Here is a 22,220-nt window from a genome sequence, read left to right as displayed (position 1 = left end):
CTGTTCTGAATATTATGAAAATACAGGGTAATGTTTCTGTTGTACAATGTACACTAAATGTTATACAATATGACTCCGTAACAAAGATGATCAAAATTTGATCAATATTCTTACAACTCCAATGAAGACAAGAATAGCTAAACGGTAAACTGACTATTCATGTATTAGTGTGTAACAACAGGAAGTATTGTGGGTGCAAATCTCATTAGCATCTGTGAATCTGATGCTTCCCAATGATTGTGGCATTAGTTTCATGTTCTTGTTATTTTCTAAGGATTTTTATGATCAGTTTGTTCATACCTGTACAAATTTCAATGAATACAAACATGCTAAAGCTGCATACTTAAATTGTTAGATCCAGCACTTTGTTTTTTGTGTTCTTCACATAGTATGGATAATGTGGATTTGTGGATAGAATTCTTTTGCATGATGAAATCAGTGCAGGCAAGGAATTGGTTTAATTTTCTTGAAATCAACTTAATCTTTAAAAGTTTTCGATGATATATATAAATTCACATTGTTTTTATTTTATTTACATATTTTTCAGTCAGTTCTTCATTTTGCAAATTTATAGACAATAAGATAAATTGCAGTATTAACTTGAAATGCATGTTTTACCAAACAATATTAGAAAATTGATTTTACAAATATTTGCGTTAATTATTAGCTCGTTAAATTACAGTATGTCAAAGATAAATGCTGAGCAACATGTTGGGAATGAAATGAAAAATCTAATAATGTCAATGGGGCAAGTACCACATGGAGATGCTAATTTTGATGATAATTGAACATTGAAATTATACAATCCAATCATATGATCATATCCTATTAGACATTCAACAGCTGATCTTGAATGCGCAGGTACGAAGTTGGGTCTTGTGTTTTGAATATATAGTGTGACTGTTTGCAGTATGTAAGAGTTTAAACGATTGCGAATCTTCAAAAGTCTGCTCTCGAGAGATTTGTGCAAGAGCACTAATCATACAATGGAGAAAAGGAGAATTTCATACAGTATACATGATTTAACTGAATAGATAATTCAGGACATTTCAAGCTAAATGTTCGTATATACTGTACTGACTTGTAAAAAATCCTGACTAAATGTCCGTATGCTCTCCACGGTGGTGAATGTCAGTACAGCTGTGTTGTGAACTGTGGTTGTAGAAAGAAATCAAGATATATTCATATTTCACAAAGCAAGTCCTGCATTGTAAATCCTTTTTATTCTTCAGAAGATCTATTGTGCGTGTAGGAAGAGAACTGGTATTGATGCTTTTCTTCTTTTGTTTGTTTTTGCTATTTACATGACATTGTATATTTCAGACTTGCTGACTACAGACTGGGCTTTGTCTTTGGTGAAGCTCAGCTGAAAATAATTTGTTTGTGAAGAAAAGAAACTAGGAAATGACAATATGTGATAATAGCCTTTCTGAGTTTCTGTAAAACTATACTAAATTTTTTTAAAGAGCTTTAGAAAAGTGCTTCATTAAAGTGACTGTGTCCAATACAGTTTTTCAAAGTGTTTATGGTCATTTGTAATACATGCCATTAAAAGTGACGCAATTTCTCAGTTTTACTCAAATGTAGGAAAGATGCTCATCTTTGTGGGCATTTTTCTATTAGATTATATGAAACAGCTTTATACAAACAAAATTGTACTGGAAAGACAAGTACATTGTTAGATATGAAGGTTTTGTAAGCCTGCACTCTTTCTGTAAAAAGAAAAAGCTATTTTATATGTCAGAATTACCAGAAATGGTGGCTAAAGGTCATATTTATAATGAAATGATTTTGATTCTACATAATTTTGATCAAATGGAGAAAAATGACTGAGTTGCTTCATGACTCTTTTATAAAATTCACTGAATATTGAAACAAAAGCTGTAGATTTTGATGAGCATATCCGATAGGCTCTTACGGTGTATAGTCCTTTATTAAGATTTTTATGTGATGGCTAAGAATACTTTTAAAAATGGGACCATATTGTTTTGAAAGAAATGGAACTGTTGATGTGATTCATCCGATTAAAAAAATATTGATGATATAATTACATATGATACCATGTATATATTAGAAAGTCTTTTTCCAGTCAGAGTCTAAGCTGTTTTCCCCAACTGGAACCCCAGACAAAACCAGTGCCAAATTGTCGAAGAGGGAGTCCTTAAAGGTAAAGATAATCCATTTAAATCAATAAAATCAAGATTACACCTGCAGCAAGGATATTTTACTAGATTATGTGGTAGCTAGAACTTCATAATGGGTTCTTCTAAACAGGTTCAGAAAAAAAATTATAGGAGTCAGAAGAAGCAGGCAGCCAAGGAACTGCAGAGCACGCTGACTGACTCCTCTGTGGTTGTACTCGCTGACTGGCTGAAAGTTAGAGGCACGCTCAAAAGCTGGACCAAGTTATGGTGTGTTCTGAAGCCTGGACTACTGGTGCTGTACAAAAGTGAGAAACAGAAGGTATGAAAACAGGGGGGAAATCAATAGTATCATTTGATGAATAATATTAAATAAATACTTCTAGCAATTGATGCATTTTTAAAAGGACTAGATGTAAGACATGATCATGACAGGAGTCGACCTAATTTTTGAAAATTAATTGAAGACTTGTTTGTGGTAAGGATTTAAAAAAAATCATTAAGTAACTATATATTTACCTGAGGTTAATTGAATAATAGCAATCATATCATTATTGATAGAATATGCAATGCAGAATGCCTTCCTTTATGTAACTTTGTGCAGGGTATATCATCATTATACTGTCAGTAATACACAATGATTATTTACATTTGAAGTACCAATGTTTTGTTAGTAATACACCTACTTGTATGCTGTTGCAATGTATTTCATTTCTTGTTAAAAGCACTGACCTTTGAACTTGACATAAAACCTTTATAAACAAATGATAGCAGAATATAGATATTTAGATTGTTTGTATGACAGGGCTGTGTAAACAGTGGAAGGATGAAGTAATGATTCCCCAATGTTTCGTTTGTTTATAATATATACTTCCATGATACAGACAACTTGGACATTTATTCTTAGACAAACAGTAAAGGAGGCAATATATATACACTTCCATAATACACTTAACCTATAGAAAAACAGTAAATACATCCTATATACACAGTAGTTTGTAATAATGCACTGTTCCATGTCTTATTGGAAGTAGACCTGTCTTTAGAATTTGTTCTGGGATATTTACTTTTGATGCTCCCGCCATAAAATGGCTAGGGCATTTAGTGTTACCTTTTTCCATTCTTCTCTCATTCAGTCCTTTGTCATTTTTTGTTATAATTTAGTTTCCATTCAATTCAACAGATAGATACATCATGAGAGTATCCAGATCAAGCTCGTATTTGGTACTGGTTGAAATTTTTTGACAGAGTTGTTCCCCTTGCACTTTAAAAAATCCAAACAATTAAAGAATTTGAATTTGGGATGTTGATATATCATGAGAATATTTAGGTCAAGTTCATGGAAAGTCATGGAATTTGGATTTAGGTCTTGAAAAGTCTTGGAATTTTGAGAGAGGTCATGGAAAGTCATGGAATTTCTCTTTTTCGTGGTTTCAATTTTTGAAAAACTTCATAAATCAAGATAAAAATCCTTTAAAATCTATATCGTTTCGCCTAATCCGGAACTATTTTAAAAAACCATATTGGTTTTAATCTGTATCATAAAAGTGCTTGACACAAAGTAATTTCTGTTGCTGTAAGCGTTTAGGTGTGAATGAACAAGATTGGAAACAATTAAGGTCAACAAATCATGTAGTAACTACTCAACCGTTTTCATTTGGAGAGAATGAAACGTTTAAGGCTGAAATTTTTTGGACTATACATACAGTAAAAGTACATAATTTGTACAAATCAAATGAAAATGTGAACAAACGTTTTCAAATTGTGTTTCCTGATGGTGCAATTGCGAAGTCGTTTTTGTGTGGTGAGAAGACTTCATATTTGTGTCATAAATTTATCAGTCCGTTGTCTGACCATAAAAAATAGGTTGAAGTCATGGAAAAGTCATGGAAAGGTAATTGAATTTGATGACTGAAATTCCATACGAACCATGAAGTTATTAAATGGTTCTTAATTTTTGGTAGAGTTGAGTTATTCGGACTTCAACATTTTAAACATTTCACAGTTTCTGCTCATTATCTTAGTTGCAGTATTTCTATATCAACATTTAAATGTCACAAATTCAAACTGCAATTTGGGATATAAAAATGTCTGGAAAATATGAAGGTCAGGTTCCCATTTAGTTCTGGTCATATACACATGTAATTTTTGGAAGAGTTGAGACTTCAAATAATTTCCACTCTTTAGTCATACATGGACATTTTGAATTGAATTCTAGTAGATAGATATACTGTGAGAATACACAGGTCAAGTACTTATCAGGGTGTGGTCAGATGACTGTTGGTAGAGTTATGGTCTTTGGGTGGGGGCATTTGTGTTGCTTCAACACATCTAGTTTTTGATGTTGAATTGTTTGATTTTCAGAGCAGTCATTGGGTTGGCACTGTCCTGCTTAACACATGCAGAATTATTGAGAGACCATCCAAAAAAGATGGTTTCTGTTTCAAATTATTCCATCCACTTGACCAGTCCATATGGGCAACTAAGGTTTGGCATTGATCTCTCTACACCAAGATAACAATTACACGTTCTGTATGGATTATTTGTTTTGGTTTACATGATGATGATTAATAATCTTGTGTTCAGAATAGCAGTTCCTTTTCAATGTACAATCAAACTAAAATTTGTATGAAAATTAACTGAATGGCTTTGTAACCATTGTATATCAGTGTTCACAGAGTATGTTGAAATGTACAGGCTTATTTTTGTTGTAGGGACCTAAAGGGGAGACAATTGGGGCCATTGTACAGCCCTTACCATATTCCTACCTTATTTTCAGGGCAATGTCAGAATCAGCAGGTATATCATTCTGTAAAACTCCCATGATTATCTTTTTCACATCTCTGATATTCTGCTCATCCAGATGATTGCAAAAGCTGTCAAATGGTTACTGTAGATATCTTTCATTTAGATGTATCATCTTTATATGCTCATAAAAAACAAGGCATATTATGGTATGGTGTCGTCTGTCTGTCTGTCTGTCCTGACCTCGGCAAAATAAAAAATGAACCGTAACCTCCAGGATCTTACAACTTGGTATATTCGATTACCATGATGAGAGGAAGATGCCTGTAGGTTTTCAAGGTCAGAGGTCAAGGTCGTATTATCAATTGATAGAAAAAGCTTGTAGGCAGAAGATGGACCAAACTAATGGGGCTAGGACCGTCAAATTTGGTACACTTACTCCTCATGCCAAGTGGAGGATGCCTTACTTCTGTTCTTCAAGGTCGTAGTATCAGTTAAAAGGAAAACCTTGTAGGCAGGATACAGACCAAACCGTTGGGGTTAGGACCATCAAACTTGGTACACATACACTTTGTGTCAAGTGGAGAATGCCTATTGTTTTTCAAGGTCAAAGATGAAGGTTGTATTATCACTTTCTAGAAAAGCCTTGTTTTTGTTACAGGTAAATATATTGCCTTGAAATTTAGTCACAAGCTTCCTTCGGAGGAATATAAGTTCAATTTGTATTTCATCTGGATTGGTGCACCATGACCTGCTTTAAGGGTAAAAGGAGGTCAAACAGTTTTCCAGATTTCTTTCGTTATGAATACAGGAATTGCCCTAAATTTTGTCATAACCACTCTCTCAGAGAAATACATAAACAGTTCACAGTTCAACTTGATTGGTGCATTGTGACCTACTGTAGAGGTAAAAGTAAGTAGGTCAAATAGTTTTCTGGACTTTCTCATCATGGATACAGATATTGCACTAACATTTTGTCACAACCTCCCTCTCAGAGAAGTACATAATCAATTCATGTGTCAGATAGATTGGTGTATCTTGACCTGCTATAAGACTTTTCTATTCGGAATGTGTATGATATCAATTCAGAGTGTCTAATGTGCTTAAAGGTCCACCGAGCGTATATTGTACTGTTTGCGGTACTCTTGTTGAGCAGTTTCAGCATTTTACAAAACCAATTATCAGAACATTGATATCTACCAAGAAGTTGCTGCAATAAGGTTGACTTTGGGCCCCATATTTTCCGAAATGTTTTTAATTATAAGATTTTTAATGAAAGTTCTACTTCTTTGAGTTCTTTTCTGAGGTAACAACAAAAATAAGATATCATGGATATTAAGCAGAAACTGTGGGTGGTGCCAGGAAGTGCTAGAATCCTTTAGTTACGAGTTAAAATTATCCTTTGTTTCACAATACTCTGGTCAGTTTCAGCTTAATAACACATAGGTATGACCTTTTCCATTGTCTGTCTGTTTTTCCATCTCACACAGGGATGACTTTGTTCATTGTCTGTCCTTTCATCTCTCCCATTGTAACTTCATTATAGCTAAGGTTATTAAGGTTTAATTGCCACAAACTTAGATTCATACCTACAGTTAAAATGATTACTGATACCAATGTTTTGCTCCCTTTTGGTTATAAATACAAATTAATCCTTGATATTACTATGGTATAAAGTTCACTTCATTACAGTAAATGAAGAATTAATATGCAAAGCACAATGCTTAATATTGATGGAACAGATTTAACAGGGTACACAAGATTTGGACAGTTACCATAATTCTTCAATGACACAACTGTTTGCTGCTGAATAAATATTTTTGCAAGATACATGTAACAATTTTTTTTGTGCTGTACAAATTAAAAGATAATTTATGTATTCAGAGTGTATAGAGATGTTTTTCTAATTCTCATGGGATAAATGATGCTGGTATATTACAGGAAAATGCTGGATGGATGCACTTGATCTTGCTCTTCGTTGTACCAGTCTGTTGGTACGCTCCATGAAGAAAGATGCAGAATCCACACATACAGCTGTTGACCTTTCCCAGGATGCAATGTTGACCCCTCAGTTTCCAGCAGATCACAGTGAACAAATGAATGAAAGTGACTGTGAAAAGCACTTTGAGGGACAAGGTTTGTGGACGTTTTTTGAAATACTGTAAATTCCTTATTTTACGCAAGAACTTAATATCGTGAAATGCCCCGTGGACGTCAAATCGCGTGATCATGAGTTCGTGAGTGGTTTATTGATCAAGAGTTTTGATATGTTTTTCAGCAATATATTAAAAAAAAAGCGAGTAATTTCATTTTGTGTGTGGTGCTTCTCGCAAAATCATGCGATCATAAATTCCCCGTGTATATTTAGGAATCTACAGTAAGGGTATTCTTGTAACGGCCTATTATATAAAACAAAATATCAGCAAAAAATTACAAATCAGGCTTGTTATAATGGAATTTATTTGCCAGTGGCTTTATTTCCTGTTTTATACTGGGGTAATATATGGGTACATCATGTTTTTGTGGAACACTAATTTTCATTGCTTTGGTGGTTTTTCTAGACCATGATATTGAGTGATTAATGAGATACACTTCTTCACATGAAGGAAAGGCATTGAATGGATGAAATTACATATCACTGGTCAACACTATATATTTTTGACAAATACCCAAAAAGATTTACGTCCACATATTGATGAAACCACAGTATTAATGTTATTTTGAATTTGAGTTTTCAAGAATTCTTTTATGCATATATACCAAGATTTCCTAAAAATGATTTGCAGTATAGAACTAAGATAATTTTGTTAATGATATGATTGTTAGGCTTGGATGAAGACAGCAAGACAGATCGGGAAGAGTTGAAGACAGACACTGAGACTGAATCGGAGGAGGAGGAAGTTAAAGTGTTTGATGACCATGGACCTCCAGCAGAGACCAAGTATATAGAAAATGCTAAAGAGGAACTGGGACAGGTGATTGGGTATTCTGTTGGCATTTAAGCTTATGAGAGTTATCTCCCTTACAGTTATGTGGCTGTGCAAGATGTACATATGATATGTGCGAATAATTAAATTTTTGTATGAAATTTAGTTAATCATTTTTGGAAGAGTCCTGACTAGGGTGGAAACTGAAGCATGATCAAATAATATTGATTTTATATACTCTTTGATATATATGACTACAATAGATCATAAGATGTAGTGCTATTGAATAAAAAAAAAAATAAAGTGCTAATAAAATTTCAGGAATCTTTTCACATTTCCTTTGTCTTTTCATTTACATTGTAATTTGTACAGATAGGTATGCTGTATGTACAGTATGTTAGTTGAAACAATGGTTGCTTACCTATAAAATATTTGTATTGGCTAGCAAGGTGATTCATCTCAGACAGAGGAAGTAGATGATGAAAACAAAAGCCTGATATGGACACTTGTCAAACAGGTCAGTGGGACATTTCTTACTATCTTAATCCTTATTAGGACCTCGTCATATACGTGTAACGGGTACCCTGTCATAATCACTCCCCGTCCCTCAATCCGGCAGCATTTTCTATGGCATATGATAACTTAAGTTTCCTTAAATACTTGGGTTATGCAAAGCAAGACCCCTTTTCATTTTCAGATTTTTTGCAGGACCCTTTCTGACTTTTAAGTTTTCTAGTTTGCTTTTGATAGATTTTGAATTATTATGTAGTATTTGAAATTAATCCAACCAGTACATTAGCTGAAGGATCAACTGGACACATTTATGAATAAACTTTATATAAACCCCAGTGCATTTTATGTAGGGGTTGTGCACAGAATTATTTGTATATGCACCATCACTTTCCCGTGTTGATTCCCTTTGATGATGATGTGAGTACTTTAATGGTAACTAATAAACTTTTGAATATACGTGTACCAAGATATAATGAAATAGGATTGTGATGAATGTAATACAACTGTGGGTATCCTGAACAGGTTCGACCAGGAATGGATTTATCTAAAGTGGTTCTCCCTACCTTCATATTGGAGCCTCGGTCTTTCCTGGACAAACTCAGTGATTATTACTACCACTCGGACATTCTATCAGAGTAAGTGGGCTGCACAAGGAATTTAAGAATGAAAGGGTGCGGAATGACAACAGTCATATCTGCCCTAAATTCTATCATTCTTTGATTCTCTTCAGTTTAGTAACGTTCAAGTTAAAAGACTCTGAAACAAACTGAAGATTAACCTTTTCCCAGTCCTGTTTTCAATTATAACATCAGAGTTTGATTTTTAACAGAGGCTTAACTGAGATTTTCTGATCACAATTTGTTTGATGTCTGTTGTTGTTGTAAACTTTTTTCCCCACAATTTCATCTTCCAGAACCACCTGGCAAATTTCAACCAAACTTGGCACAGAGTATCCTTGGGTGAAGGGGGTTCAAGTTTGTTCAAATGTAGGGCCATCTTCCATTCTTAAACAAGATAATCAAGAAAAATTAAAAAAAAATTGGGTAGGGTCATTTGAAAATTTTCTTCTCAAGAACCACTAACCAGAAATTATGAAACTTATGTGGTTCCTGATATGGCTCCCAGGTGTAGAGTAGGGCTACAATAGGAGATTAAAGTTTTACATGTTGATATATGGGGAAAAAACTTTTAAAATATTTTTCTCAAGAGCAACAGGGCCATGATTTGGCATGTATATAAATATGCAAGCATCATCAGGTAGTGTAGATGAAAATTTGTTCACGTTGTGGTCCCTGGGGGTAGGGTAGGGCCACAAGAAAAGATCAAAGTTTTATGTGGGAAAATAAAGTAAAAATTCTTTTAAAATCTTATCACATACAGCTACACTTTGATTAGTCATTTTGATAGGCAAACATCCTCAGATTCTAGTATATTATTGAAATCAAGACCCTGAAGGATAGGATGAGGTCATAACAGGGATTCAAATATCTACATGGCCATATACATGTATTGGAAATATTTTTCTTGAAAAAAAAAAACCCTTCTGCAAATTGAAGTTGTAGGATGGGACCTCAATTAGAGATAGGAGAAAATCCACTAAAATCATGACTCGGGTGAGGGTTGTAGGATGGGACCTCAATTAGAGATAGGAGAAAATCCACTAAAATCTTATTTTCAAAAGCAGCTGGACCAGGATTATTCATATTAATATGCAAGGTTCTTAAGGTAGTGCAAATTAATTTTTTTTTCCAATCTGTGCCCCAGGGGTAGGTTTGGGTCACAATCTGGATTTAGTGTTAAATCTAAAGCATACTAGCATGGTGCTGTGCCGTGCCCTTTTTGGCTGGCTGTATAGAAAATTTAGAAAAAATTATTTTCAAGATTTGCAAGGCCACATTAAATCATACTGATATGCAAACATAATATCCCTTTGTTGTGTGGATTAATATTTGTTTCCAAATTGTAGACCTTGGGCTCAGGGAGAGTTAAAAATTGGGGTATGAAATTTTACATGATACATGAATGTAGTCAAATCTTATAAGAAATTGTCTTCAGAACAGCAAGACCATGGTAGTGTTATTTATAGATCACTGTGGATTCAAGTTTGGTCAAATCATTACTCTGGGGGGCTTAGATGGAATCATAATATGGGGGTTAAAGATATTCATGGGAATTCAGAGAGTAAACTCTTTTAATGATTTTCTTAAGAAGAACAGTAGGGCCAATATAACTCAGGTGAGCTTGGTAGCACATGAGCCTTTTGTATTATGTTTTCCTTAAATATTGCCTAACCATCAACTTTTGAGGCAAATTTCAACATTGAACTCATGAGCTGCATACATGTATGTTGATCAAAACTGTTTTCATGTAGCCGTGGCTAGCGACGATGTTCATTTATATACTTTGAACTTTGTTTTGACAGTAGTAAGTTTTTGTTGAAATAAGAAAAGCAACCTCAAGTTTTAAAGTTTTAATTGTTTTTATTGACTTTTTTCCCCTGATAGAGCTGTGTTATTAGATGATCCCTATGCCAGACTGAAGGCTGTGGTGCGATGGTACCTCTCAGGATTTTACAAAAAACCGAAGGTGAAATAGATACAGTATATAGTTTTCTTAGTTTCAGATATTGACATAAGATCATTTATTATCTTGTTACCTTGTTGATAAAGCTTATAGGGCTGTGGATTTTTCAGAAATGAATATACTAACTAAAGCATAATTCAGAACATGGAAATGGTATGATTTACATGTATATGTTTTTGTTGCAGGGTCTCAAGAAGCCATATAACCCAATCATTGGAGAGACATTTAGGTGTTACTGGAAGCACCCTAAAACCAACAGTAGAACATTTTATATCGCTGAACAGGTAATCATATAAGGACCTCTGACAAGTTTTAGATAACAAAGTGATATATCCTTCAAAGTTAAGAAGACATCCATAGTATTTTTGTCATCGGGTACTGGCCTTCTCCTGCCAATGATAAAATTTTCCTGAAATACCCTACTAATATGTGTGAAAAGTTTTTAAAAAATCAATAGAATATAGATCAGAAAATGTTTTAAACTAGAAGAGAAATTTCTATTTATGAACATCATATTACAATAAAAAGCAAAAACATTAAAACCTCAAATAATATGACAGCAATTTTAAAGAATTTTATCACTATTCCAAGGGTAGAACAAAACAGAAAAAAGTACATGAAATGTATATCATCTTTCTTTTGTAAGAATTCTTCCTCATCCTGGTTGTATTTTTCAATGTGAAGATGACAAACATCCCACTTTTATAGCCTCAACCTGTAGTAAATATTTCATTGCGGCAGTGCAACCTGTAGTAAATATTTCATTGCAGCAGTACAACCTGTAGTAAATATTTCATTGCGGCAGTACAACCTGTAGTAAATATTTCATTGCGGCAGTACAACCTGTAGTAAATATTTCATTGCGGCAGTACAACCTGTAGTAAATATTTCATTGCAGCAGTACAACCTGTAGTAAATATTTCATTGCAGCAGTACAACCTGTAGTAAATATTTCATTGCGGCAGTACAACCTGTAGTAAATATTTCATTGCAACAGTACAACCTGTAGTAAATATTTTATTGCAGCAGTACAACCTGTAGTAAATATTTCATTGCGGCAGTAATTATTGTAGCTTACAGTCCCTTAAACATTCTATTTTCCAATTTTTTTCTTCGCTCACTGTTGTTCATTCACCATTTGTTAACTGTGTTCACAGTTTTGTGTTTCACCAATGGCTCACATTCACAGTTCACATTTGTAATTTTATTCTTTTTAACGAAAATTTGTCATTTACTGCTGTTGACATATGCTTCTGTTTATTTAAAAAGGTGGCATAATAGACATTTTCTTTGGTTATTAATTAAATCAATCTAGATTGAGTGGAAATTAATAAGTCACATGAGGATGGAGCTACCTTAAAAGTAATAAAAAGTAGTCTGATCTATCCAATGGCATTGTTGTCATTGTTGATATTTCGTTGTAGATCTCCCATCATCCCCCTGTATCCGCCTTTCATATCACGAATCGTCAGGATGGATTCAACATAAGTGGCAGCATTCTGGCTAAATCAAAATTTTATGGTAAAAATTGAGAAATATTCATTACAAGTTTCATTTTCAACTTTAAATTTGTTTTTACAGAGGATATTTTTTCTGTTTGTACATGTATACCGTTTGTCCTACAGGCAATTCACTATCAGCAATATTAGATGGTACAGCTAAACTGACTTTCCTTAAGAGGGGAGAGGACTACTTAATCACCATGCCTTATGCACATTGTAAAGGTAAATAATCTTAGAACAATACTTTTGGCTAGCATATATAAATATATGCAATAGATTTGGACTGCAGAGAAAGCAAATACTGTAAAATTATGAAAAGAAAACTATTTTTGAGTGGTGGTGTTAATTTTCATTGTGTTTTTTTTGTGTGTGGTAAATTGGTATACACATACTACAAATTTAAATCCTCCACTAACAAGAAAAAAAAACCAACTCATCAACCACAAAATGAAATCCACAAGAGATTCCACTGTGTGTTGATGGGAGCTCATGACCTTTCTTTGACCTTTCTTTGTTGTGTCATGTACGTGTACTCCTAACTTTATTTTGTAACTTTTCTTTGTAGGAATCTTAATTGGGACATTAACGATGGAAATGGGAGGTAAAATTTCCATAAGCTGTCCTAAGACTGGCTACAAGGCAGAAGTTGATTTTAAACTAAAGGTTGGTATTGTCTCTTGGATGGCATGTCTTCCAGCTGCAGAACTAGCTCTCTGAGAAAATATTGTGACAGATCAACAGAAGATACATATGATTCTTGTACATTCCAAAATTTGGGACAGATTGGGACAAATATTGTAGATCTCTGATCTGTCCCAATATTTTCTCAGAGAGCTACAGTTAGGCAAGTACATGTCTTCCTGATTTGTACTGATGTGGATGAATTTCTTTGATTATTTAGATAGACATTACCAAGGACCCCATCAATGCAGCATTTGTTTTACTGCATTAGAAATTGAAGTTATCATCCATTTGATAGACGATTTATTTTATTTCAGCCTTTCTTAAATATGGGTGAAGCCTCCAATAAAATAACAGGGAAACTAAAAGTGGGAACTGATACTCTAGCAACGCTGGAGGGCCACTGGGACCAAGAAATTTACATAAAGGACAAAATCACAGGGGTAGGTAGACAGCTGTTTGAAATTAACCAGAAGGAGTATATATCCTTTTGAATGGACAGAAATACCGTATATCGGCTAAGTTTTTGAATCGGGGAATATTTAGAGGATTTTTTTTTCTCAAAAAAAAAAGTAGTTTGAAATCTTTGTGCTTTATATTTTTGGCACAATTTCATGTAGCGAGTGTTTGTATCAATTATATGAATAGAAAGTTTGGTGCTTTTATTTTTGGTGAATTTTTCTTATCTGCGAAGAAAACCATGCCAAATTTACCAGACCTTGCCTTTAATATCACTTCAAATTGTAATGACACCTGTTTCCCCATGAATATGTTTCAGTTGTAAACAATATGCGAATGAATACAGATAAACATATTACGTCTATTTTAATGGCTGGGGATTCCAACAAAAATGAAAGTAGAATGTAAATATAAAAATAAACTAACATATGCTTCATGAAGTATGCGAGCATGAAGAATCACAGCTTATACCCTCAAAATTAAATTCATATCTTAAAATGTATTCATACTTTTAAATAACATTGTATTATTGCACAGTGGAAACAGTTTAATGCTTACATTATTGAGACATATAGACCCCTTTGAAAAGACTTCATTAAGATTTGTTATAGAATATAAGAATTAATTAGAAGCATTGAATTTTTAAGGAAACCCATTTGTTTTGGAGTCCGACATTAGAGGTACGGACTCAAAGACTGAGAAGATTCACTGTACCTGTAGACCACCAAGAGGACATGGAATCAGAGAGGTAAACTACCAGTTCTTCTTTACAACTTGTACATGTAAAGTGCTATCTGCAATAATGTAGCCCTCTCTGATTTTTTTTTCTTTCTTTTTTTCTTTTTTAGGGAGAGGGCTACAACTCCTTAGGATCTCCGTAATGGTGCAAATGCGGGAGTGATTCACTCCCGCAACATTTGCGCTCATTCTAAACATTTCCTGACTTTCTTTGCGTAAATAAAATTATATTCTATGTTTCTTAGTCAATATACAAATTTACAACCTGCAACTTAAGATTTGTGAGGCTCTATTCTACCGTTTTCAACAATTTCGATAAATTCCAATTTCTCGATTCATATTTGTGCGCCATGTTTGATGTACTGAAGTTTCAACTTCCGATTGTCAAGTCATTTGCATATGCCATATAAGGTAGTATTTACATCAATGGACAAGTATGGAGGCGAAAGCTATTTCGTCGGTATTGAAAAGGTTTGAATTTAATATGAAGTTAAAAACCGAACAGCAGAGTGTAAATTCTTTCTGCAACAATATGATTTTCCTTTCTTTGTCAAAGTGGCTCGAGTAACTACATTTTCGCGCTGATTGTCAATGTTTAGGTTTTTCATTAGATCCACCTACGAGATCTCGCGATAACAAGCATGGCGGAGCAGACAAAGAATTTTGCATGCTGTACATTATATTTAATGAAAAACACCTTTATTAGACATGTCCGAGCACAAAGATGGTACTCCTTTTGGTGTAAACAACATTTGGGACTAATACACAGAGTTTATTATCGGTTATTCATAAAATTATTTTGCACCATTACGGAGATCCTATGGAATTGTAGCCCTATCCCGAAAACGTCAGAATTAAAAAAAAATTGGATAGGGCTACATTATTGCAGCTAGTAAAGTGCCTGTGACAGAGATGCTGAATTTCTGGGTTTTTATACACCTGTCTTTAGATGCAACATATCATGGTACAAATTGTTTATTTGAGCTAACCTTTTTATAAAATTATCTTTCCTGTTCTAGATTGTTCATTTGAGCTAAACCTTTTTATGAAATTATCTTTCCTGTTCAAGATTGTTCATTTGAGCTGACCTGTTCATAAAGTTATCTTTCCTGTTGCAGATTGTTCATTTGAGCTAACCTGTTCATAAAGTTATCTTTCCTGTTCCAGATTGTTCATTTGAGCTAACTAACCTTTTTATAAAGTTATCTTTCCTGTTCTAGATTGTTCATTTGAGCTAACTTGTTCATAAAGTTACCTTTCCTGTTCCAGATTATTCATTTGAGCTAACTTTTTTATAGAGATATCTTTCCTCTTTCAGATTATTTGAGCTAACGTTTTTATAGAGTTATCTTTCCTGTTCCAGATTGTGGAAATATGTGAGTGATGCAGTACGTATTTCTGACATGCACGCAGCGACTCAGGAGAAGTACATTCTCGAGGAGCGCCAGAGGAACGAAGCAAAGGAGAGGAAAGCCAAAATGCTGGAGTGGATTCCCAGGTTGTTCGAAAGGGACCCTCTCACTGGAGACTGGATGTATAAGTTTGTTGAGTAAGTCTAGTGAAGTAAAGAAAGGGACCCTCTCACTGGAGACTGGATGTATAAGTTTGTGGAGTAAGTCTAGTGAAGTAAAGAAAGGGACCCTCTCACTGGAGACTGGATGTATAAGTTTGTGGAGTAAGTCTAGTTAAGTAAAGAAAGGGACCCTCTCACTGGAGACTGGATGTATAAGTTTGTTGAGTAAGTCTAGTGAAGTAAAGGAATGAGAAAAGTCTCCATTCTTATTCTTTGCAATTTTCTAAATTTTATGTGCTTGCAACAAAATTGCTCGGGTGTGCTGACTAGTAGTGTATTAGCATCTTCAAAATTTTGTTGACACTATAGAGGACCATTCCTGATATTCATCTTGTCCTTGCTACAGTAGATGCCTATTGAGATCAATAGGTCATATGTCAAAGGCAAAAGCAGCGATCAAATGGAAGAATGTTCTGGACACCATCTGAAGTCACTGCACAGGACTTATTATACCAAATACATTCTTCTTAGACTGAATTTATGCATTTCTTATTTTAAATTAAAAATATTTAAAGTATTAAAAAGTTATGCTAATTTCTATTTTGTTTGAAGGTAGGTCTCTTTGTCTGGAAAATATTTCAAAAACAAATTAGAAGGGGGGGGGGGGGTCATACTCTATCAATTTTTAAACCATGCACCAATTTAAGAGAAATGATAATAAACAATTAAATTCTCTGAAAAACCTATTTATTGGTATAGTGTTTATATTGAGCATCACTGGAAATATTTCAATATTTGATTGATTCATTGATTTTTTTTAAAGCAACATTTTCAATAAAATTAATATACCAGATGATCATTTGATTAGACAACTTCTGATTTGATTGAGTATGTCTGATTTTATTCATTATATAGTGTGCCGCCGGGGGGGGGGGGGGGGGGGGGGGGGGGGGGGGGGGGGGGGGGGGGGGGGGGTATTAGTCCCGAGAGGACAGTTCTAATTCATACTAGCTACTGCTTATTCATGCTAGCTATTGCAATGGTAAAGGGTTAAAAGATAATTGATTGACGTCAAAGTCAGTCATCAAATGTAATACTGTTATGGATACCATTTGAAAATCTTCTCAAGAACCACTGAGCCAGAAAAGCAGAGATTTACATGAAAGCTTCCTGACATAGTGCAGATCTAAGTTTGTTCAAATCATGGCCCCTGGGGGTAGGATGGGGCCACAATAGGGGATCAAAGTTTTACATGCGAATATATAGGAAAAATCTTTGAATATGAGCCAAGGTGACTCAGGTGAGTATGTGGCCCATGGGCCTCTTGTTCACATTCTCAATTTCTTGATAGAGTTTAATTTGATTAATAACTAAAGAAAATATCTATGTTGCCACCTTTTTAAAGATGTTAGACATGAATAAAACAGAAGATCATGCATTTTCATCAAACAGTATGATAAAAATACATAAAAGCTGGTTAAAATGACAAAAACTTTCTTTCAACAGTGTTTTAAAACTGATGCTTTATAAATATATATGGTTTGATTTTGGATATCATGGAAATCATTGTATTATATACAATAGAGAAAATACCAGCAGAAGTTATGGACAACATTTTAAAAATATTGATAATTGATTATTGAAATCATAAAAATATAAACTTTTTCATTATCAAACAGAACCCCAAATTTTTTATTATACCCAGTAAATGAAATTTAAGGTATATTTTGATTATGTACAAAGTCTACTTGAATAAAGATTTTGCAAAAACCAGTGCCTCCTTGGGTATCCCTGACAAAACAAGCATGATGTTAAGCTCTGGGAACAACACTCACCTCATTAAATCTTGAAAGGGTCGATTCCAGGTATAAACAAAAGAAAAAAAAAAAAACCAACAACTAATGGGCTGGATTTGGTTTTAGTTTTTACAAAAAGCTTATCCATATTTGTTATAGTTTAAGACTTTAGGCCAAACAGATGCAATAAGTTGTTTTTAACACATCACAATTCCTTTATTTCATTTAGGGACAGGCTTGCCCTGAAGTATTCATGCTAGAATCTCTGCTAAGTATTAGGGAAATACTGTTCAGGTCAACTTTGAAGGTGAATTTCAGCATCACAGATAATAAATTGAAAAATTCAAACATATATATTGCAAATAAAAACCCAATGAAAAGTTGATATAACAATGAGACTTTTCCCAGGGTATTGCCCTCCCCTATTGCTACGTTGAATTGATCCTCCCAAGATAATAAAGGGTGTATAACAGAATGGAAAAATCTAAAGTTTGTACATCTTCTAACTTACTAAATCCCATTTTAATTTTGCTATAGTATGCATGCTTGTACATCTTCCAGCCTACTAAATCTCTTTCTTTTTTTTGCATTATAGCATGCGTCCTTGGGATTCCAGCAATGATTTACTGCAGTATGAACAAGGCTACAAAATCCAAACCTGGACTCGACACAGGACTCCAGTAGTCCGGACATGCAGTATCACCAGTCTGGAACAAAAACCAGATACATATCCTGTCAGAAAAATAGTGTCGCGGAACTGTTCGTTGAAAAACAAAACACTACATGTTGTCGAAGAAAGTGAGAGTTCTACACCTGAAATTGAGAACGGCAGACAAGACAGTGATTCATCAGAGCCGAACAAAAGTATGTGGAAAATTGCAGTGTTCATAGAAAATGTAAATTGTAAAGCTCGAACTGATGTAGAATGAAGAAGACTTAATTCAAATGTGTTTTAGTGTGATGGGTGGGTGTCAATTCATTCTGATATTGATTGAAAGGTATTGTCAGCTGTTGTACACAGTGAAACATGGCATACTCTGGGAGACAATTTTTTGTCAGGTTATACAGAATGTTGGATTGCAGTTTTTAAAAAGAGCATGAAAAAAAAGAAGAAAGTTATGGGTGACAATTAAGGTTAAGATACAGAGAGAAACGGATTTTATGGGTGTGGGAATAGACAGGTTTACTCTGCTTACTATGGTATGAATCTGATGTAAAAATACATGTTTGCAAACCTATGAACAAGGTCAGAGTTTACAAACTAAGTAAGGGACTGATTGATTGAAGGGTGGCTGTTGTGAATAAAAGTATGACACGGTTGATTAAAGTAAAAGTTAGCTAGTAACATATGCCGATACATGTACATTTCCTCTCAGATGGAATGGCAAATTGCAATACAGGACACACACAGCTTATCAGATACATGTACAGTGTATATTATTATACATCTAATCTGAATCAAATCAGCTAATATCATGATCTCTTCTCAGTGGAATACAGATATTAATCATTATTCTTGATAAACAGGAAGGGAGAAAATGCAAACAGTTTATCAGATTTTCTCAGGGGAATGCAGATGTGACAAATTTTCATCATGGTTCCTGATTCACAGGAAAGGAAAAACTGTAATGGACCAGACTGGGATTTGAACCTGGGTTCTCTGACCATGTAGTTAGGTGCTCTGCCTACTGAGCTACCTGTCTATTGTTGACTGACCACAACATTTCTCCCTCCTTAAAGGCTTGGTGTAAAATGCTGACTCTGGAGCCTCCAAATTGGACCTTCAAAATGAAGAAAGGGTGTGTTGAAATTAACTTCAGAAGCTCCACCTTTGACAGTCTCTATTGACAAGACACTCCACACTCTCTCCATTTTGGAGGTGCCAGAGTCAGCATTTTACACCAAGCCTTCCTTAGAGGTCTATTTCCTCAAGACACACAGCCCTGAATCTTTATTCCCTGGAAAATATTTTCACCTGTCATATCATGTGTCAGGTTGATGTACTGCCCGGAATTTTCTTGTTGGGTGCTCTTCCAACTAAGCTATCTGGCCACCGGTGATTGAACCCAGCTGACCACCACATTTATACATATATCTGGATATATATATTTAAAGCGATTGCTGATTTTGAAATTTTATTTCCATTTTCTAGGTCGTAGGACACAGAAATCCTCTTCCAGAGTGCGGTTGTCAGAGGAGGCCTTGGGGAAAGCAATACAACCTTTAATTAAACTACAGGAGGAAACAAATGAATCATTAAAAGTAATACAGACTCGTCTCACTTTACTGTCTTCACGCATTGAGGAGCAACAACAAGAAAACTTATCTATATGGCCTTGGCTGATATTAATTGCAGCATTTGTGATTCAAATCTTTGTTCAGTGGTTCTTCAGGTGAAAGAGGAGACGCTCATAGTTGCTGTTGAAATAATTCTTTTGTACGAGTGTTGCAAACATTATGTTCTCTCACATTTCTATTTCTTCTTACTACTTTTGTATATGTGAATTAATTTTTTGGAACATAAAAAGTACAAAAAATGAAATAACTATCTTTCCATTTTAGCTGAACCATGTTATTCAACTATATATATCCATTACTTTAAGTATAAGCTTTACTTGAAAAAGTTTAATGCTGCACAATTAAATCAAATGTGTAAGAATTTCCAAAAAGGAAACTTAGTGCCTATACATGTTAAATTTATTATCTGATATGAAATTAGATCTGATAAATATTGCTATTCCGTGTATCAGTGTAGGGACCTGGTGCAATAATCAAAGTATTTACAATTTGATAGATTATTGGATAAGACATATGATGCAATTGATGACTTTGCTGCAATGTTATTGTGTTCAATATATTTATTATGTTATATTAGTTGATACATGTACCCTGAATTTTTTAAATAAGTCACTCATGATAGGAAGCCCATTATTTTTGATTTTTCAAGGACTAATACTTAAATGTATGCCTCAAATCTGAACAAGTCACTTATGATAAGAGCCTCTGATTTCATTTAGACCAACTAGTATACGAACATTTCTTTTTTTTCCCGACTTTGCTGCTCTTAAAAGTATAAACTTCCATTCTTTCTTTCATCAGTACTAAGATTTGAATAAATTGTGACTTATTTCAGAAATTTTATGATATTAATGAATTCAGCAGAATTAGTCGTGCAATACCACTGTATGCCAATACAACTATTACACGTTTATATTATGTTTCAATTTTATGCTGCAATTTATACAGAAATGCTATTTACATATATCACGCTTTATTATTTCTTGTACAAAATATTCTTTTTTTGTTTTATGTTATCTTTGAATTGACAGAGTTTAATGGTTTGGTCAGAAGTATGACTTATAGTTTATTTTCTCTTTTTATTTGTGTAAACAGTCTTGTTTTCTATTTAAAAGTGTGTTAAATGCTAAGAATCATTAAAGAAAAACATGTACTGTTTATGCACTGATGATTTTGAAGCGCATACAGTAACTTTATCGTTCTTGTGAAGAAATCCATTTAAATTACATATTATTTGTCTACGGCATTCTAAGGGGAGTTAAAATGTTCTCATCAAAACTGGGAAGGGGTTGTTGTAACCTCTCTCTCTAGACCTGCCAATCAAAGCTAGGACGGGGGTTGTTGTAACCTCTTTAGACCTGCCATTGCATACATTTTGTTATCTGTATTGTTTATCAGTACTTGTATATCATAGAGTTGGTTAACAGGGACTTGGGCATATCGTACATGGGTCCGCTAGAACTGTGATGGTGTTGGGACACTCTCAGTTATTGCAAGTGGCTCATTTGACCTTTATTAAGGTGTATTTTAACATGTAGAACCTGACTATGTACACTGTGTGATATACATGTATATGGATTATTTTTTATTTTACTTTGGCCAGGTGCCAAACTGCAGTGATTTATTGTATCATTAATGATTAACTTTAAATTCATGCAGATACAGTGAGATTTTTTTTAATAAGGAATTTCTCGGGACACTTACAAATGTACACTTCATTCCCTGTATTCAAATTTAAATGGGTACATAATATTAAATACTTCTTTTAAAAACTACTGGAGGTCAGAACAAGAATTCGGCTGTATGAATAAACTGTGAAATGATAATTGTAAGATTGAAAATGGGGAAGAAACAAAGTATTTTATGTAAACAATATATTTTCAGAGATTTGTGAAAGTAATACTTGTAGCAAAATTTATGTTCGAATTATGTCTTATAAGCAAGTTTTTTCTGAAACCAAATTCCTTATAAACGAGTTTTACTGTAATGTACAATTAAAAAAATGGAAACTCATCACAAGTTTATTTTTAATCATTCTGAAGGTTAATTCTGAATCCACATCCAAGGACTTGCTGTTCGAATGCTAGTCTATTGTGATTTAATGGCAGGTTTAAATCCTGAATGAGCAGTTAGTTACTGAAGCATCTGAAGAATTATTTTGGTATTGGGGACATAGGTAGTAAATGGCTCAAGGAACAAAGAAGTGGTTATTTATGAAAATGAGTTTGTCAGATGCACTTATATAAGCAATAAAAATGTTAAAATCTGGACCACATTTGTTAGATTGTCAAAATCAATACCCCCAGGGGTAGGTTAGGGCCACA

General features: G+C 34.1%; 1 protein-coding gene across 8 annotated transcripts in view; it reads left to right on the top strand.

Annotated features, from left to right (window-relative positions):
* The window catches only part of LOC125648367 (oxysterol-binding protein-related protein 8-like), a 57,815-nt gene extending 35,906 nt beyond the window's left edge, over positions 1 to 21,909 (top strand). For all 8 annotated transcript variants that reach the window (XM_048875377.2, XM_048875382.2, XM_048875378.2 and 5 more), the window contains 18 exons: positions 2,090 to 2,167; positions 2,275 to 2,463; positions 4,506 to 4,628; positions 4,856 to 4,940; positions 6,828 to 7,022; positions 7,713 to 7,861; positions 8,259 to 8,330; positions 8,849 to 8,961; positions 10,831 to 10,912; positions 11,095 to 11,193; positions 12,334 to 12,430; positions 12,535 to 12,633; positions 12,977 to 13,074; positions 13,410 to 13,535; positions 14,199 to 14,299; positions 15,653 to 15,838; positions 18,194 to 18,462; positions 19,751 to 21,909. In XM_048875377.2, coding sequence (XP_048731334.2) covers positions 2,090 to 2,167; positions 2,275 to 2,463; positions 4,506 to 4,628; positions 4,856 to 4,940; positions 6,828 to 7,022; positions 7,713 to 7,861; positions 8,259 to 8,330; positions 8,849 to 8,961; positions 10,831 to 10,912; positions 11,095 to 11,193; positions 12,334 to 12,430; positions 12,535 to 12,633; positions 12,977 to 13,074; positions 13,410 to 13,535; positions 14,199 to 14,299; positions 15,653 to 15,838; positions 18,194 to 18,462; positions 19,751 to 19,995 — 2,406 coding nt within the window. In that variant the 3' untranslated portion in view covers positions 19,996 to 21,909. The remainder of the gene's footprint in view (positions 1 to 2,089; positions 2,168 to 2,274; positions 2,464 to 4,505; positions 4,629 to 4,855; positions 4,941 to 6,827; positions 7,023 to 7,712; positions 7,862 to 8,258; positions 8,331 to 8,848; positions 8,962 to 10,830; positions 10,913 to 11,094; positions 11,194 to 12,333; positions 12,431 to 12,534; positions 12,634 to 12,976; positions 13,075 to 13,409; positions 13,536 to 14,198; positions 14,300 to 15,652; positions 15,839 to 18,193; positions 18,463 to 19,750) is intronic.
* The last annotated feature ends 311 nt before the right edge of the window (positions 21,910 to 22,220 follow it).

This window comes from Ostrea edulis, chromosome 6 (genome assembly GCF_947568905.1).
Source record: "Ostrea edulis chromosome 6, xbOstEdul1.1, whole genome shotgun sequence".
In the NCBI taxonomy this organism is placed as follows: domain Eukaryota; kingdom Metazoa; phylum Mollusca; class Bivalvia; order Ostreida; family Ostreidae; genus Ostrea; species Ostrea edulis.
The sequence above is the reverse complement of the archived record's forward strand: the minus strand, read 5'-3'. Positions and strand labels throughout refer to the sequence as shown.